At 34.9% G+C, this 20,109-nt stretch overlaps 1 protein-coding gene across 4 annotated transcripts in view; it reads right to left on the reverse strand.

The window, feature by feature from the left end:
• Baz1a (bromodomain adjacent to zinc finger domain 1A) overlaps positions 1-20,109 on the reverse strand; it is a 95,527-nt gene that overhangs the window by 30,147 nt on the left and 45,271 nt on the right. For all 4 annotated transcript variants that reach the window (XM_063224330.1, XM_063224282.1, XM_063224408.1 and 1 more), the window contains 8 exons: positions 17,809-17,910; positions 14,985-15,072; positions 11,154-11,288; positions 7,988-8,087; positions 6,449-6,615; positions 4,276-4,371; positions 3,174-3,312; positions 1,428-1,574 (listed from right to left, as the gene is read on the reverse strand). In XM_063224330.1, the coding sequence (XP_063080400.1) occupies positions 1,428-1,574; positions 3,174-3,312; positions 4,276-4,371; positions 6,449-6,615; positions 7,988-8,087; positions 11,154-11,288; positions 14,985-15,072; positions 17,809-17,910 (974 nt within the window). The remainder of the gene's footprint in view (positions 1-1,427; positions 1,575-3,173; positions 3,313-4,275; positions 4,372-6,448; positions 6,616-7,987; positions 8,088-11,153; positions 11,289-14,984; positions 15,073-17,808; positions 17,911-20,109) is intronic.

Here is a 20,109-nt window from a genome sequence, read left to right on the forward strand (position 1 = left end):
ATTTAGCTCAGTGGCTTAAGCACCTGCCTGGTAGGCATGAGGCCGTGAGTTTGATCCCTGGTATACAAAAAAAAAAAAAAAAAAGTCAGAACTTGATTAAAAAAAAAAAAACTCTGTTAATGTTACCAGGTGTTAATATAACCTAATGGGTAAAAGAATAAATACTGTTACTTAATTAAATTATCTGGGGTGCAAATGGGGTCATATTGCTAAAGTACTATGATAAAGTACCCTGATGATTAACACTTAGGCTAAAGAATAAATTTTGCCTGAAGCAGACTAAAATTAAAAGGCAACCACTAACAGATGCATATTCCTCCATATCCTGTTGCATCAGGCCCTATACCTAAAGGAAGATGGGCTCAAACTCTCTAAGGCCAACAAAATCATCTGAATGCAAAAATGTTCTATCTTTGTTCCCTAGCAGTTATTATTGTGAATTTTCATGTAATTCACTAAAATACTGTTTAATCAAGCTTCTGGTCCTAACTCCCACAGGTAGCAAAGTTCATAGTGTACTGTTCTGGAAGCCAAGTCATTTCCTCTGTCTGAGGTAAATCCTAAATAAAACAATGAACATACTTTTTTTTTGGTCTTATTGAGACAGGATCTCACTATGCAGTTCAGGCTGGCCTTGGGCTCACTTTGTAGCCTGGGCTGGTCTTGAACTTGCAGTGATCTTCCTGTTTCAGCCTTTCGAGTGCTGGGATTACAGGAGTATGCCATCACATCTGGCCTATTTTAAAAATTAAAAAGGCAGGGGCTGGGGATTTAGCTCAGCGGCATAAGCACCTGCCTTGCAAGCAGGCAGTCGTGAGTTCGATCCCCGGTACCGATAAAAAGAAAAAAGAAAATCAAACTAGTAAAAAACAAACAATACTGGTCTAAAAACTTCCAAATCTGAAATTAAATTAAATCAGCAGTAGTATCTTCTATGTATGTATTTATTTTGTTTTTTTTTTTTTTTTTTTGAGACAAGGTCTTTCTAAGTAGCGTAGAATGGCCCTGAACTTGTAATGATTCTCCTGCCTCAGCCTTCCAAGTGCTGGGATTATAAGCATGCCTCCACTACTCCCTATCCTCAATTTAAAATATTAATAACACCTCAAATTTTTCCTCAGGTGGGGGAAAAATAAGTGTTATTTAGCAGAATATTTTAGGATTACTGATGTTAACCAGTGGAATCAGCAACACTCCTAGGCAAGACAAATGGGGGTATGTTTAAGGGTGTCACAAACAGGTCACAGTAAAATAAAGTTTTTATTAAACAACTGGTAATATGTTGTTGGTGAATGATTTACCATCAGATAACATGAACACTTACATTTGCTAACTGTAAAAAGCCAATATAATTTTTAAATAATCTTAGATACTGGTTTCACTACAAAGCTGCTATGGCTCAGTCAACAATAGTGTTTAACTCTGACCTTTGGTGTCAGCATCAGTTATTTGCTCTTTGGCTACTTCTTCTTCTTCTTCTGCTATCGCCTGGAAGATTGCAGTCAGGAAGAAAAAAAGCAATTCACATAGTGGGCCTTCACTGTCATTTCCTACAAGAGCTTCCTCTAACACTTCTGTGAATAAAATATTTAAAATAAATTTAAAGTTCTGTTCATGACTGAGAAAACAACTCCAGTGGAATAGTAAAACATTTTATCAACAACAGAAAGCACAGCTAAGTATTTATTTGAGCCAAAGTTATTTTTAAAATTTATGAATACAATAAAATCAAAGTCACTGCATTCAATAAAGCTAAAAGAGAGCCTCAGTAGATCAATATCTTTCATCTAAATTCTATTAACAGTGCAAAGGTCTGTTATGGCTGGCTGACTGATTTGAGGCAGGGTCTCATTACACATGTAGTTCAGGCTGGCCCTGAACTCACTATGTAGCTCTGTATGGCCTTGAACTCGTGGCCATTTATCCTCTGGCCTCAGCTTCCTAAGTGCTGAGATTATAGGAGTGCTATGCCCAGCTGTTGCCCCACTGCTTTTGAGAGCTACGTTGAACATACAGTTTACAAGAGAGGTAATTATTGGCTTCAAGACTTTTTGTTTTGCTTCATTTTTGAAGTAGTAGGGGGACTGAACACAGGGCTTTGCACATGCTAAGCAAAAACTCTGTCACTTGAGCTACACTCCCAGCCCATTAAATTTTGGGTTGAATCCTAATATTGGGTTCAAGTGTTCAATAAATGTTTCTTATCTAATTCATGTAACTCATAGCAGCACTGTTTAGAACTTCTTGATTTGTAAGGCACAATGATTCATTACTCAACTAACTCATAAGGAGAAAAACAGAGCCCTCCTGACATGTATACAATGTTGTCAAAGTAAGAGTGACATAATTTTACCTTTGAAGGTCCCTGCATGGATCTTAAAGAAATCTGGCTATTTGACAGCTAAAAATTCAAAATTTGGTCCAATTCTTCCTCATATTAAACTTTCATAATTGCTTTTATAAAGTAAAACTTTATAAGGGCTGGGGATTTAGCTTAGCGGCATATGCGCCTGCCTTGCAAGCACACAGTTGTGAGTTTGATCCCCAGTACCAGGGGGAAAAAAAAGTAAAACTTTATAAAAAAAAAAAACCAGGCAAACAACTGTAAATGTCAGGTAGGCAGTCATTTGTCTATAAACTTGCACATGCTATTCCTACTTCTCTGCCTTCTTCAGTACTAGGTGGCCTGTGACTGCTCTGGCCAATAGACTGGCAGAAGAAAGGCTGTACAGCCTCATCTTTCTGAGGACTACAGCCCTTTCTGCTATCTCTGCTACAGCCTCCTGGAGCCCCGAGCTGCTGCGTGAGAGGTGCAGTAGAAGCAGAGGGCATGTGAAAAGGAATGAGGTATTAGACATGTGTGTGGAGAGGCAACCATGAACATCCAGCTAGTCAGGCCCTTAATGACTCCAGTTCCAGCCATGGTCTTAAACACATGAGACTTCGAGAGGGAATGGCAGGGTTAAAGAACTTTGAGAGGACTTTTTTTTAAAAGTCCCTAATTTGGGCTGGGGATTTAGCTCAGCGGCATAAGTGCCTGCCTTGCAAGTAGGCAGTCATGAGTTCGATCCCTGGTACCGATAAAAAGGAAAAAGACAAAAAAAAAAAAAAAAAAAACAAGTCCCTAATTTTAGATGAACTGTAATGCAGCAATGATTAAGTAGAGTACTTGCCTAGGGTTACTCCCTCAGGAAACTCATCTTGAAGATCAAAAAGTTCTCCAAATGCATTGAGGAACTCCAAAACCATCAAAGCATCACCAAAGATTTCAGGAGGTAGTCTTGTTTTCACTGGAGTTGGTTCTGGAAGTTCCTGTAAGATTAAACTATTTGTGTAACTGTTTGAACTAAGTATAGGAAATTTAAATAGGTGAAAAGGACATATTCTTTATCTAGTAAGAACTATCCCTATGTAGCTTAATGGTGTTCAACCCTGGATATTTCTGGACTATAAAAATTATAGAGCGCCTGAATTTATTTTAAACTTACAAGTCATAAGCCTAAGGAGACTATGAGAAAAAAGCCCTTTCCTTCCTCACACTAAGAACATAATTTTAACCAGAGGTGTATTTCCTGACCATATTTCCTTATTAAGAGGATTTCTTAACCTAAATTCAGAAGGTCTCCATGCAGTACTTCCTTGATATGGAACACATCTACTGCTGATTTAGGAATGCTTCCTTATAAACTGCAGTGAATGAGTTTGATTTAGGTACTTTGGTTATTTCTGAAAATAAGAAGAATGTTTACGTAGAGAAAACCCTAAATTCATGCCTCACAATAGTAGTAATTGGATTGTCAAGGATCACACAAACTAGCTAGTTATTTGTGCAGAAAGACCATCATTAAAACTTATTACAAAAAACATTACCAATACTACCTTGAAATTCTATGTATGGGGGCTGGGGATTTAGCTCAGCGGCACAAGCGCCTGCCTTGCAAGCAGGCAGTCGTGAGTTCGATCCGTGGTACCGATAAAAACAAAAAGACAAGAATATGAAAAAAAAAAAAAAGAAATTCTATGTATGAATATTTCCTTATTCTGTTAATTCTTCTTAGTTAAAAAAAAAAAAAAAAAAAAAAAAGAGGCTGGGGATTTAGCTCAGTGGCATAAGTGCCTGCCTTGCAAGTGCAAGGTCGTGAGTTTGATCCCTGATACAAACAAACAAACAAACAAACAAACAAAGCTACTATTAAGTGAAAGAAACATTTCATCAGCAAAGTCAAATGACATATAAAACAGATGTGTGTCACACACCATGTAATATGTTTATACCTTGAGATCATCACATTCCATATCTTCTCTGGGTTTATTCCACTGTTTTAAATATTCCATATATTTTCGCTTTTCTTCACGTAATTTCTCTCTTTCCTAACAAAAAGTTAATAAAAATTCTTAGAATAAATTTATTAGGCAACATTAACATCACTCAAGAATTTGTTAGAAATGCAAATGCTTGGGCTGCACCCCAGACCTACTGAACCAGAACTCTGGGGTTAGGATCAGCAATTGTTTTTTGTTTGTTTTTTTGAGACAGGGTCTCTCTGTGCAGTTTGGGCAAGCCTTGAGCTCACTTTGTAGCCCAGGCTGGTCTTGAACTCACAACGATCCTTCTGCCTCAGCCTCCTAAGCCCTGGGATTATAGGCTTGAGCCACCATGCCCCGCAAGCAATTGATATTTTAACAAGTGTTTCCAAGGATTTAAATTTATACCAAGTTTTAGAAGCACAGATAAGAAACTGTCCGTCAAAATAATGCTACAGAGATTGAAAATGTACCCAGCAGTTCCCGAATACATATTTAAACTGGCTCTAATAATACTCCCTCCCCTATTTAGATTCAATTAGACCCTGACAAAGTTATTACTAGAGTACTTAGAATACTTAGAGTACTTAGAGTAAAACTCTAAGAGTACTTAGAGTACTTAGAATAAAACTCCCATTGTATTTGCAATACGTTTTTAGTTTCAAGATTCATTTGACCATAACAGCTTAGAGTTAGGCAGAGGAACCATAACTAAAAGCAACAATATTAGAATATGGTTGATGGCCTTTACTTTTTATAGCACAGGGTATTTCTCCTGTTCAGTTGGTCTTTTGAAACCATTCCGTTATTAGTTGAAACTACACAGTGACTGCTGACCTCTCAAAGGCCCTAAGAGTTCTTACAGAATGTAATGAAATTGCCAGAGATTTAGCTCAGCGGTATAAGAGCCTGTCTGGCGATCTTGAGTTCGACCCCTGGTACCAAAAAAAAACCAATGTGATGAAATGGATATTCTCATTCATTGCTGCTAAAAGTGTAAAAGAAGAACATGTTTGGCAAAGGTTTAGTTATACATACAAATAAAAGTTTTTTTTCTTAAATGTTTTTACCCTTTCATCTATTTTTTTTTTTTTTTTTTTTTTTGGTTACTGGGAATCGACCTCTTAACCTTGTACTTGCCAGGTGGGCACTTATGCTGCTGAGCTATATCTCCAGACCTGATCTATTATTTCTACATCTACATTATTTATCCAGGAGTACAGTCCAGGAAAAAAAAAACTTAGTTCAAATTTAGAATATGGATTTCTGAGCAAAAAACTATAAAGCACCTGTCTATAGCTATCTGATGAATTATGCTGTAGCTAAAAATTTCACTTAAACTACTGAATAACATGAAGGAATGTTTATAATACAGCAAGTGAAAGAAGTGCACTAAAATTTAAATGGTAGAGATGTTAATATTTTAAGGCCCTAATAAAGAATGAAAATAAATCAAGGATTAATTCTATCTTTAAATGTTACCATTAAATTACTGGTGATTTTTTTGTTTTGTTTTGATTCTTTACATTTTCCGGAGTGAACTTGTATGAGATCCCTATCCCCAACCCAAAAACCTATGTGAAATTACTTGAGATTAATTCAACAAACTATAGACAATTTATATGAGCGCAAAGTGTTCTCTGTTCCTTTAAGATAAGGAATGAATATCTCGGAAAACCTGTGAAAAGGTCTCACTTGGAGGGAACCAGCTATCAATTCTCTAAATTATGCACAACTACAGAAGAGACAGGGCTACAAGTGGGTGCCACTACATCTGGCTCTAATATATTTTTCTAGTTACAGATTACCTTTGAAAGTCTTATTTATCATCTTTTCTAAGTTTAGGATTCTAAATAATGGAGAAAATTGTTCAGAATTGCACTTTTAAGATTTAGTGAGGAGTAAAGAAAGTCATGTGAAAATATTGTGTGCTGAACCTTAAATCATTTGATAAAGGCCCACAGAAATATGCTCTACCTTAAGTCATTTATTACATTTTATAAAGCAAAAAGGAAATAAACCATTATTATTTGTTCCTCTATATGGTCTTAATGTGAATGAAAGTGGTAAAAACATTTGAAAATCAACCATGAATTGAAATACGTAAAATAATACTACTACATGTAGAAAGAATAGCTAATACCTTTTCTCTTTCTATTTTAAGCCTCTCTTTTTCTTCTTTTTTCTTTAGTCTCTCTTCTTCAATAATTTTTTTCAGTTCTTCCCTCTTTTTTTCTTTATCTTCCTTTTCTTTTTTCTTGGCTTCTAAGGCATCTGCTTTTACTCTTTTTAATCTAGCCTTTTCAAAAGCTGTAGAGAAGGTCAAACTTGAAGATATATACAAATATAAAACAACATTTGGCATTTTTTGTTATAACAGACACCCTGAAATAATTTATGGGTAAAAGAGATCAACAGGAACTCATAAAATTCCTAAAAGGTTTAATGACTGATTAAAATTGGAGAAGCAAATTGGATAGGTGTTTGTTTCCTTTCTTCCTTCCTTCCTTTCTTTCTTTCTTTTCTTGAGACAAGGTCTAGCTATACAGTTCAGGTTGATCTTAAACTCACTATGCAGCCCACGCTGACATGAACTCATGGTAATCCTCCTGCCCCATCCTCCCAAGTGCTGAGATTATAAGCATGTATCATCATGTCTGGCCAAACTGGGTAGATTTAAGACAAACTATAGTACTAAGACAATCATATCTTGTCTTTCTAAATCTTGACACTCAAATTGTGATCTAAGGATCAGCAACAAGGTTATTACTTTACTAAAAATACAAAATTGTAACCCCAACTCAAAATTAATTAATTCATTAATTGTCTTTTTCAGACAGAGTCTCGCTATGCAGTTCAGGCTGGCCTTGAGCTCACTTTGCAACCCAGGCTGATTTCGAACTTGCAACCATACTCCTGCCTCAGCCTCCCAAGTGCTAGGATTATAGGCGTGTGCCACCACACTCAGCTTCCAAAATTAATTTAGAATCTTCATTTTAACAAGATTCATATGCACATTCAAATTGGGAAAGTGATGTTCTAAAAGACTGTGTAAAGAGGGTGTGTAGTCCCACCATTGAAGAAATCGAGACAGGAGAATCACTGCAAATTAGAGACCAGCCTGGGCTACAAAGTGAGTTCAAGGTCACCCTGAACTGCATACAGTGAAACCTTGTCTCAAAAAGACAATGGATCAATCAATCAATCAATCACAGTGACTGTGTAAGTCAAACACAATGGCCCAAAATATTTTGTAAATCTCAGAAAGTCCTATTTCTGCTTAATGTAGGTTATGTAGATTAACAGGAATACATTACACCTTAAAATATTGTTTTAAGAGATGAATCGATTTTATTTATTAAAAAATTAAAGGAAAAATTGCTAGTTATCTTTGGGCAAAGAATAAGCCAGAAATATGTCATTTTAGAAATATCGCCTACTTAGCTGTAAGAGAATCAGTCTCTGTAGTCTCTAAACAGTTTTGGAGAGGCAGAGACAGAGGAAGAGGGAGGGATAGAGGGAAATACAGGGAGGGGGTGAAAGAGGAGGAGAAGGAAGGGGGAGGGTCTTTGAAGACAAGGTCCCAATATGTAGCCCAGGGTGACCTTAAATTCAGGATCCTCCTGCTTTGGCCTTCCAAATGCTGGCATTACACCTGGCTGAAGAGAATACTAAAACTCACCTAATGTCTTCATTTCTTCTTGTTTCAAAAATTTCTCTCTCTCTTTAGTAGCTTTGTTCCTACAACCTGCAACAGTCTGTTTATTAGCAGTGCTGCCTCCCTAAAAAACAAACCAAGAAACTAAAGTTACAGATCACAAGAATAAAAAACAAAAAATTTAAACGCTCACATCAATTACCTTCTTTATTCTAAAGTATTAAGACAAACTTTAAGATCTTTTTTATAGTTTATTAATATATTACTGAACCTTTAATAATTCTAAGGATATATAGCATATGAGGCAATTCTACAGATTTACAAAGTAGTAGAACAATATCCCAAGAAAAACTAATAATATATCAAAAAAGTTTTAAAATAATGTGTTAGAGAACCAAATCCTGTAGGTTACTTGATAAATCAGATAGTGACACATGAAATATGAAAGAGGCAGGGAAGAAACAGGTCAGAAACATTCATGTGGTCAATGTTAAAATTTTATTTTTATTTCTCATAAAAATATCTTTTTTTTTTTTTTTTTGCCTTTTTCCTTTTTATCGGTACCAGGGATCGAACTCACGACTGCCTGCTTACAAGGCAGGCGCTTATGCCGCTGAGCTAAATCCCCAGTCCCCCAAAATATCTTTAACTAGGGGTTGGGGATTTAGCTCAGCGGCATAAGCGCCTGCCTTGCAAGCAGGCAGTCGTGAGTTCGATCTCCAGTACTGATAAAAACAAAAAAGACAAAAAAAAAAAAATCTTTAACTTGCTTAATGTGTATCATATTATTTTAATATATTATATATATTATAAATGCAATAAAACAATTCACTTGAATACTTGAGTACCTATCAGGTACCAGGCACAGTACTAATCATGGTGCCAAACAAGGAACTTGGTGCCTTCTCTCATATATAATTTAGCATAGAAGTCATAGCTTAAGTAATTAAAATGTGACAAGGTTTAGTAGAAGTGACATTCAACATTTTGAATAAATGAAATGTTAGAATTTGGCTCAGTGCCAAAATGGAAATGTAAATAACCCAAAGAGATAGCTATAACTGAGGTAAGAGTTAGAAAATGAAAGTGATAATTACTCATTCTGACTATAGTTGTTTCATTGATATTAAAAGTATCAATAATAATGATAATAAACGTATTAATAACATTCTAAATCACTCCTGCTAGGCAAAAAAAGCAAGGGGTCAGTTTTGAAGAACAATTTAAATTTCAGCTTTTATGTTACTTTGAGAAAGCAAACTAATCTCTGAGTCTATCTCTTCAGTTGTAAAATGGGATCCTACCTATTTTGGAATGCTTTGAAGATAATATATTCAATAAAATATTTAACAGTAGAATAAAAAGTAGCTGATTGTATTGAAAATTATTTGGAAGGAGGAAATAGGCCTTTTGAAGGGAGAAAAAAGTACTGAGAAGAGTGACAAGGGCATTGAGAAAGGGACAGAACGACAGAACAATCCATCCAAGGTTTTTCACCAGGGCAGAAATAAGATGTCTTCTGCTTGTTTTTACAGCACAAGCAACTGCTTCAGCCAACACTTAACTGAGGCCTGGAAATGACTCTCAAAGATTCTTCAATAAATTTCTAAATCATGCTGACTGTGCTACAAGCTATACTTAGAAGTAGCTGTACCATGGTTTGTGAATCATTATAGGCATCAGCAACCCCTACCTAGCAGAAGAGAACAAAAGAGAATGAGTAAAATATGAGGGTAGGAGAAAATAAAGTACAGAAAGAAATGGAATCCCACCCCCACTTTTTTTTTTTTTTGAGACAGGGTCTCACTATGCAGTTTAGGTTGATCTCTAACTCATTATGTAGCCCAGGCTGGCCTCAAACATGGCAATCCTACTTCAGCCTTGACTGCTGGGACTATAGGTGTGTACCACCCCACCTGGCTAAGAAAAGAATTTTTGTCTTAGAGACAGGGTCTCACTATGCAGTTCAGGCTGGCCTCAAGCTCACTTTGTAGTGATTCTCCTGCCCTAACCTCTCGAGTACTGGTGGGAATTTTTTAAATAAGCAAAATAACCCAAAATAAATTCCTTTCAACTCAGGCAATTGTATTGAGTTACAAGTCTGTTCAGTTCCAGAAATTTTCATGGGTACTGCTCCCTACATTGGGAAATAGCAATAACCCAAGGGAGGGAAAATTCCTCATTGCTAAAGGTAAGAAAAAAAAGCGAGCATAAAATGAAACACATTTTCCACCCTATACTGCCCTCTCATTTCTGTCCCAAAGTCCCTTGCACTCTGAGGATGCTCAACACATATACTGAATCAACACATAATGTTATCTACTTGGATCTAGGCTACTTTTTGGTTAAAGATTATTTTCAGTCTGGACAAAAGATTTTATTGGATATTTTATTGGATATTAGTATGAAAAGTATATTTCAGAAGTATTTGACTGTACAGAGGAATTGAGAGCCCTCAAAAGACACTTGGAGCCAGACATCATGGAGCATACCTATAACTGCACTGAGAGGTGGAGATCAGAAGACTGCAAGTTTGAGCTCAGCCTGGGAATGTTAGCGAGATCTTGTCTCAAAGTATGAAATAAAAAGGGCTGGGATGTAGCTCAGTGTGAAGGCCGTGGTTCAATCAAATACTGGTGGTGATGGGGTGGATGTGAGGGAACAGGCCACATGGGACACCAACCCTACAGTGTTGCCTCATTTCCCATTATATCCAGGTGTTCTGACAGATCAGCCATACTGCATTCACTAGTCAATGATGTCCTACAAAGCCCAAATCATTTGTAACCCTTTTCAAACTTCAAATATATTTTCTACTTTTTTTTTGCTTCATCACTGGAAATAATGTGTTTTGTCTAGTTCAAGCATTACTGCAATTTTAAAGTCCACCATCATTTTATTGGGTCAGAACTCACTGCTCTTCACATTTCAAGTCCAAAGTTTATTCTCTGCATTTCACCCTGCTTTATATTTCAGTATAAATGGACTGACCAATCAGTCCATCTCTGTGGTCTGAGAGCCATGTCTAATTCACACATGAAAACCTGTACAAACTGCCAACTAGCTATCAATATACAGAACATATGTTTGCTAGTGTGAAGAAATGCATTTCTTCCTATAAGCTATGCAAGAACCACATATTGCTCTTGATTCTCGACACTGCTTTAAAACATTTTTAAACTCTCATTACCTGAATAACAGATACTCGTTTGGGAAGTCTCCCTCTTCGTCTATTAGCAGGACTGAACATAAATGTAGGTGGACCATCAGGGAAGAAATAAGAAAAATCTTGTTCTGCTATTTTATATGTTGAAAGAGATGATGCCTTAATAAAAAGAGGGGGAATACAACAACAACACATTAGTAGACTATGTACAAAGATCATAAGTCATATAAATCACTGTTACTGCTGCTGAAAACCAGGTTAAAAAGAATTTCACATTACTGTTTACTGAAATACATTTTAGTTGATTTACTTGGGCCTTTTTCTAAATCAGCTTTACCAGAACTAAATTACAATTCAAAGTTTGCTTTACCATAAATAACCAAGAATGTTTTCAGATTCCTGAAAATTATTTCACAATTGCATGAAATTAATGATCAATTTTGCTTCTGACTCATTTTGCCTGAGATTTTCTATAATTGCCAAACTCATGAATTTCTTTCTTTTTACTTCATATCTAAAACTTGTTTGGCATCCTTAACTAACCCTAGACTTTTTACTAATTATGGCCTCAGGGAGAAGGTAATTCTTTTTCTCAAGAAACAAGTGCTGTTTACAGAAATATCTTTCATAAAACATGTAAAGAAAGTAATGCTATAAAAATTTTAAATATTAACAAAACGAATACTTCTAACTGGAATTTTCTACATAACATTTTTCAGTAGAATACAACTTTTAACATCTAAAGTTCAGTTAATTCTGACCATGATAATAAATAAAGGTTTTTTGGTTTTTGGAGGTTTTTTTTGGTACCAGGAATTAATCTTATGACCCTGTGATTGCCTTGGAGGTGCTGTGCCACTGAGTATATTCCTGGCTAAATATTTTGTAAGTTTACTCTATCAGGATGATTGTATATTATCCCACATAATCCTGGGTATGCAGAATTGACCAGTAGGTATGAATAACTATAAAGTAAATGAGATGATTTCCTCTCAAATACAGGATATGTTTTACCTGAAATGCTGAGAAACAAAAGCTTGTTGGACTATTTTTTTTTAAGATGCTGGGAAGTTTGCATATCCATGATTAGACATGTTGGGGATGGAGCCCAAGTCTACACATGAAATTCATATAGTTTTATGTATACTTTATACATGTAGCCTGAAGGTAATTATGAATAATTATATGCATGAAACAAGGTTTCATGTATGATATACTTTTATGTTTATGGAGTCATGGCAGTGCTCAAAAAGTTTTTTGGATTTTGCAGCATTTCAGATTTTCAAATTAGGGATGATTAATCCTATCTACTCAAAAAAAGGTCAAAATAGGCATTAATATATTTATTGCTCCAATTGCTTATTCATATACACACAACACACAATAAATATAAATGCCCATATTTTTGGTATGCATAGATAGTCCTGACTAATGTCTATGCTCACCACCACTGGGAATCAAATTTTATTGTTTTCATGTATGTGTGGAAGTATACTAGAACATCCACTGGCAATCTTACTATGCTCTCAGTGAAAAAAATTTTTTCTTTTTCTCTTTTTATCGGTACTGGGGATCAAACTCACGACCGCCTGCTTGCAAGCTGAGCTAAATCCCCAGCCCATGAAAAATGTTTACTGTAACCTTAGTTTTTGTTTGCTTATTCAGTTGAGCTTCTTTTTATGTTTATTAACTGAAATATATGATTATGTCTTTTACCACCTTTTTTCCAATTAGATTGTTTTGCTCACTGATATGTAACTGATTCTGGCCAATTGGTAATTTTAAACATGTGTAATTATTCAGAGTCACTGATGGCCTACCACATACTGGGCACTATTCTAGTCACATATTAGAAGTATCAAAGTCATTAAAACTTTTTGTAACTGTCACTTAATATGGACCTCTGAAATTCTTTTTTTTTTTTTTTTTTTGTCTTTTTCATTTTTATCGGTACCAGGGATCGAACTCACGACCGCCTGCTTGCAAGGCAGGTGCTTATGCCGCTGAGCTAAACCCCCAGCCCCGGACCTCTGAAATTTTATGTTACTAAGAACATAGTTCTAAAACATTGCCTTATCAAGACAGAAACATAATCTCATTTAAAATTTATTTTCAGATAACTGTATAACTGTCTTACACAGTTTAAGTTTTTATATTTCCTTGCAATTTTTTTTGGTACTGAGGATTAAACTCAGCCAGCCTTGTGCATGCTAGGCAAGCACTCTACAACTGAGCTACATCCTCAGCCCTTCTTTCTAAGTTTTAATCATGTCTATGTGCCCCAATTTTTTTTTCCTTTTTTTTGAGACAGGGTTTTGTTATGTAGTTTAAGCTTGCCTTGAACTCACTATGTAGCCCAGGCTGGCCTCAAACTTGCAGCAATTTGCCTGTCTCAGTCTCTGACGCACTGAGATTATAGGCATGTGCTACCATGGTCAGCTCCATTTTTCTATTAAAGTACTAATGTTTTCCTAACTAATTTAGCTCTTCAATGTGTTCACTACAGGTATTTTTCTCTCTGGTACCACAAAGGTACTCTGGTTCAAGAACTTATTCTATGATTTTAGAAAGATTTGTTGGCCAGATTTTTAGTCAGATTGTTGGTATGATTTTTGGTCAGATTTGTTTTTGCATGAAAAAGATGGTGGGGGTTGTGTGTTACATGATGCAGATTTCGAAAACGAAAAATTTTGCCAAACACTTTTGTTTGCGAACCAACTGCAAAAAAAGGGCACTAATGAACTGAGGTACCACTTTTTGCTTTTGAAATCTGTTCATAACATTTTTAAACCTATGCGTTTATATTGTCAACTCAGTCTCATTGTTGTATTTCTTTTTTATTGCTCCCCCTAAGATTTTTTTTAGTTCATCTCAGTTCTTTTTTTGCATCAGGGTCGTTTTTCCAAATGATTATCTCATGTCCTGGTTTTATTACACAATTTGCTTTACTTCTAGAGGTCTGAAATGCTACTTTTAATATAAATTCATATTTTTCTTTTCTTTTGATGCTTACATTTACATAGAAGAAAATGCGTATTAAGCATCATTAGCTGATTTCTGACAAACATACATTTTTCTAACCCATTGATTGTTTCTTTTTTTTTTACTTAATGCTTCTCTATCTCAATGTGTTAGGTATTTCACATCTTTAAAAATTAATTTTACAAAAAAAAAGTGTACAAAAAAAAAGTAAGGTCTAAAACTTGATTTTTCTCTCTAAATGGCTAATAATAAAATATAAATATCTGTTTAGCTTCTAATGTTCTATTAATACATTGTTTTTTTTTTTTAATCTGGTAGAAAGTTTTAAAAGCATTCTTTGAACCTGTCTATTATTTATAAGCCAGAACTACACAATTACAAACAGTGGCCCCACTTCCTAACTTTTCTTTGTTTCAAGTTTTTCATCTATTTTCTCTAGTCCTGGTTGATGTTTTTGTTTTTTTCTGATTGATGTTTTGTATAAGAAAAAAGTGGCAGTAAAACAGCCATCTAACAATTCAAGCAACTGTATTTTTTTGGTACCAGGGATTGAACTCGCGACTTCATGGCTGCTAGGCAGGAGCTTATGCTGCTGAGCTAAATCCCTGGCCCCTGCAAAAAATATTTTTTAAAAGCACTAAAAACTGATTCCAGATAAAAAGAAGGCCATTTGGGCTGGGGATTTAGCTCTGCAGGTGCAAGTGCCTGCTTGGTAAGTATGAGGTTGTAAGTTCTATACCTGGTACCAAAGAATAGAAAACAAAACAAAAAAGGTCATTAAAACCATCTCTGAAGTAACATTTCTGCAATGCTTAATAACATTACCCATTTCTGTTTTCTTTTTCCAACAAATAATTCCACTATCCCAGTTACCTTAATTTTAATGATTCCATCTTGTTGTTCACAGTGTTGCTTCAGAAAAAGCTTTAGCTTTTCATGAGAAAATAGGTGTTTTCTCCGGCTACAGAGAGAAAGAACAGAAAGTAGTGTTAGTATTAAAAAATTTAATTGAAACTCCATAATCTCTGTATATTTATTACCTGAACTAGAAAATAAAGACATTTCATCTTCCAATAGTACTTACGTGTAAGTTATAAGAAACTATACAGAGGTATTTATGCTAGAAGTTATATATTGAGTGGATATATTATAAAATGTCTGCTACAATAAAAAATACAAAATTTTAAATGTTTTAAATACATTCAATCTATTCTCATCAAGAAAAAAACAAATGCTATGATGAAAAATATAAAATTTAAAATAAGACAACAGAGAAAAAGAGAGGAAAAAGTCTTATAATCCAGTCCGGATAATGTATATAAAAGTATACCTTGATGCAGTATAATTTTCTTATGTGTTTTATATGGTTTTTGGCCTATCACTCTGGTTTTAAATCTGTATTACAGTATATATTAACTGTATAAGGTCTTATAAGATAAATAATGAATCTGATACTAGAAAGATAAAAGATAAGTAGTGAGAGAGGAAGAAGGGAACTAAAATATGTTATGTATATATACCAATTCCCTGAGTGAATATAGTCATTATATACTGCAAACATGGATTAATAAAAATCAAAAAATAAATTTAAAAAAAGCTATAGTGAGGTCAGGCATGGTGGTGCACACCTGTAATCCCAGCACTTGGGAGCCTGAAACAGGAGGATCGCCTCATGTTGGAGTTCAAGGCCATCCTTAACTACACGGAGAAGCCCTGTCTCCAAAAAGAAAAGAAAAAGCTATGATTAGTGGGAATAAACAATTGAAAGCAGTAGACTCTCCCCAAAATGCCAAAAATATGCATTCTTTTCCTACACTTTCATTAGTGTACTCTAGCATCATACAGCAGCTGGTAAGATAAGATCAAACTATTAATTTACATCCTCATCAACAATAAAGGAGGGCTCATTTTCCTGCTCATCCTTGCCAGTTTGTGTTACTTCCTGTGCTTTTGAGCTTTGGATGATACCCATTCTGACTGGTTGACTACTGAATAAATACCATTCTCAAGGACTGCACTGTCTTATATAGTAGCTACTGACTACATGTGGGTTTTTAGTTTTTGAGACAGGTTCTTGTTATACTGCCAAGGCTCACCCTGAACTCACCCATTCTCTTGCCTCAGCTTCACCAGTAGCCAGAAATATAGTACCACATATGGTACCATGAGTTTTACATATGGCTTTTAGTAAATAAAAAAAATTCAGTCCCTTATTCTATCTAAGTAGCCACATTTAAAGTATTTTACAGCCGGACAACAGCCACTGGCTATCATACTGAACAGTATATACATCACATTTTCATTATTACAGAAAGTTCAGCTTGTCAGTACTACTCTAGCACATCAAGTTTTCTTTACTGGAGAATTATTACTACCTGTTTATTAACAAAGAACAGTATTATCTTTTGACGCTAATAAAGAGCTGTAAGCCACTTAAAGACTTCTATTGCCAAATATGTTCTTGCTTTATAATTCTATGGCTCATCAGTTAAGAAGAAAATTGACTAAGGACACAGTAACCAAGGTATAGCAGTAAATGAAATATGCATAAAAAGATTTTTAAAAGTTAAACAAAGATTACAGTATATAAATAATATATCTTGAAGGCAGAAAAAAAAATAAACCAACTTTACTAAGAAAAACATTCATCCATAACTCTAGTAATACATTAGGTCATAAATTAAATAAACTCCAAAGCGTTAATAATATATACACGTTAGATTAGGAATATCATTTTTCAGTAAACAATAAAATGTAGAATGCTTTGTTTAGAGACCTTAAACTAATGAAGTATTCTTCAAAACTAAAAACAAAACTAACAAAACCAACTGACAAGCCATATGCCTCAATCCAAACCTAGAAAGCGCTACATCTGACATCCTTGGCAAGCCCAAGGTCCTGAGTTAGATTACTGGTACCAAATAAAAAAATAAACAATGAAAAATTCTAAGGATATTTATATTTTATAATGCAATCTCTCCCCCAACTCTAGTGCTGAGGATGGAACTCCAGACCTTGCAGATTGTAAGCATAAGCTCTACATTAAACTACATACCCAGCCCCTATTTAACTTTAAGGACTACTGACCAGATGCCTATGTTTAATGATTAAAATACTACAAATTTGTTATATTTGTAAGTACATTCAAATGTTTGAGCTTTGAAAACTGAATTCCCTCATGAGAAATACTTCATAAATAGGATACTTGGGCTGGGGATATAGCTAAGTGGCATAAGCATCTGCCTGGCAGCACAAGGTCCTAAATTTGATTCCCAGTACCAAAAAATAAAAATAAACAAACAAACAAATAAATAAATAAATAGCATCCTTAATTCTTCAGCTTGAAGATTTTGAGTAGTTACTAATCTAAACAAAGGGTTCGAGAAGTACATTTGCATTCATATTTATCATTCTATGAACATGAAACTATGAATTTATTTTAAAATGAGAGCAACCAGGTTTGGTACACCCCTATCTATGAACCTAGTACTGAAGAAGTTGAGGCAGGAGGATTGCCATGAGTTTGAGGCCAGCCTGAACTATATAGTGAAACCTTGACTCAAAAAAAAAAAAAAGTAAGATCGAAAAAGACATGATCACTTGCAACACTACTCATTTGTTTTAAATCAAACCTTCTTCCTCTAATAAACATAATTATTTTACTTTAAACTACAATAGAAAAGATACTGATTTTTACCTGATTTGTGTTGCTTTAACAATTGCAGATTCATATAATTCCTTTTTAGTGGGTTGTACCTTGTACTTAAATAATAAGGGATCAATCGCATCTTTTTTCTTTCTGGAAAAGAGGGAAAAAAAACCAAGTCAGTATAATTTGGAAATATGAGATTTGTAGGAACCTACTTTCTATGAATATACTGTAAGAGAATCTTATATACATTTATTTTAATTACTCTCCTAATTCTATTAGCCAAAACAACACAAAGCACAAATTAATTTTGGCCGGTGTTTAGATAGCCCCCAAAAGCCTCATGCAGTCATAGTGGGACTTTTCAGAGGCAGCTGGATTGAGTGTGTGTGATACTGGGATTAAGGATGTATGATTACTAAATTAGTCCACTGATTGGTTTGGCAGAGTTCTGCATGTGAATGCTATGGGCAGGTAGCTTAAATAGACTATAAACGAACAGAAACAAGCTACTACTGTCACTTGTAGCTTGTTGCCTTGCAGATTCCTGTCTTCTGCCTTCATAAACTGTTTCTCCTCTTTGATACCCCTCTGCCATGCAATCCTGCCTTGGAGTCCACCAACTATGAACTCTGTAGACTATGAACCAAATAAGCCTTTCCTCCTTTAACTTTGGGTATTGGGTATTTTGCTTCAGCAAAGAAAGTAAGAAAGTAACTAAGACAATAGGTTGTTTAATTGCTCATTCAATAAACTTTCACTGGTTAAGTTGGTTAAATAAACTAGAGGTAAATAAACACCAAGCACTCAGTTTAGGTTAAATAAATGGATAAAAAGTAATTCTTGGACTTGCTTTAAACTTTCTTTTTCATAGCTATAGACCCCAAAATCAAAGACAGACATAATATGTAGTTTACTCTGTTCTAAGAAGAAGCCGTACTTTTAATCCCCTAGTCCCAAAACTTTTCACTTTTCTTACCTTCGAAGGTGTATTTAATTCATTCACTCACTCACTCATTCATTCAATAGTTTAACAGCATGCAATATTTTAGATACTATCAAAAACAACAAAGATTTAGTAGTCACCAAAACAGAAACATAGTAAAGAGACACAGGAATGCAAAAATAAATACAACAGCTACTGAGGAGGCTGAGGCTATAGAATCACTTGAATGTAGCCTGGGCAACATGGAGAGCCCTAGCTTCTTTTAAAAATCCCACCCCCACACACACATATAAAAGATATATATGTAGTAAGTGTTATAAAGAGAACAGAGTACAGAATACGCCAGCTAGGTTGTCTTTTTTTTTTTTTTTTTTTTTTTTTTTGGTGGTACTGCCTTTTCTGTAATGTCATATAGTTGGAATCATGCAGTACTTGTAACCTTTTAAGATTAGTTTCTTTCACTTAATAATATGCACTTATGTTTCCTCATGTCTTTTCATGACATGACAACTTTTTTTTTTAAGGTGCTGAATAGTTTACTCCATCGTTGGGATATGACTCAATGGCACAGCACTTGCCTGGCAAGCGAAAAGTCATGAGTTTGATTTCTATTATCAAAAAGAAAAACAAGGGCTGGGATTTAGCTCAGCGGAATAAGCACCTGTCTGGCAAGCGTGAGGTCACAAGGTTGATCCCTGGTACCAAAAACAAAACAAATTGAAAAACAAACAAACAAAATATATATACAGATGCATATATACTCCACTGTCTTTGTGTACCTCAGTTTATTTATCCACTTACCTATTAAAGGGTACTTTGGTTGCTTCCATGTTTTTGCAATCACAAATAAAGCTACTATCCACATCCATATCCATGTGCAAATTTTTATATGGATGTTAAGTTTTAAACACATTTGGGTAAATATCACAGAGTACAGTTGTTGGATTATATAAGAGAATATCTAGTTTTGTAAGAAACTGCCCTGCTGTCTCAGATGGTTATAACATTTTTAATTTCCACAAGCAACTAATGAGAGCTTCTTTGCTCCACACATCTTCACCTGCATTTAGTGCTGTCAATGTTTTGGATTTTGGCCACTATAAGATAGCATCTCATTTTAGTTTCTTCTAGTTCCTAATGACAACTAATACCAAACATCTTCCACACTGCCTACCTGCTACCTACATGTCTTCTTTAGTAAACCGTCTGTTCAGGTCTTTTGTCCTATTTTAAGTGAGTTGCTCATTTTCTTATTGTTGACTTTTTAGAGCTTATCACATGTCTTGCATAAATAATTTCTTCCAGTCAGTGGCTTGTCATCTCATTCTTTCAACAACATCTTCAGCAGGTCATTTAATGAAGCCTAGTTTACTGGTTATTTCTTTCATGCACTCCCTTTTTTG

The sequence above is a fragment of the Cavia porcellus genome, unplaced genomic scaffold, assembly GCF_034190915.1.
Source record: "Cavia porcellus strain 051 isolate PalLab524CR breed Dunkin Hartley unplaced genomic scaffold, mCavPor4.1 scaffold_1, whole genome shotgun sequence".
In the NCBI taxonomy this organism is placed as follows: domain Eukaryota; kingdom Metazoa; phylum Chordata; class Mammalia; order Rodentia; family Caviidae; genus Cavia; species Cavia porcellus.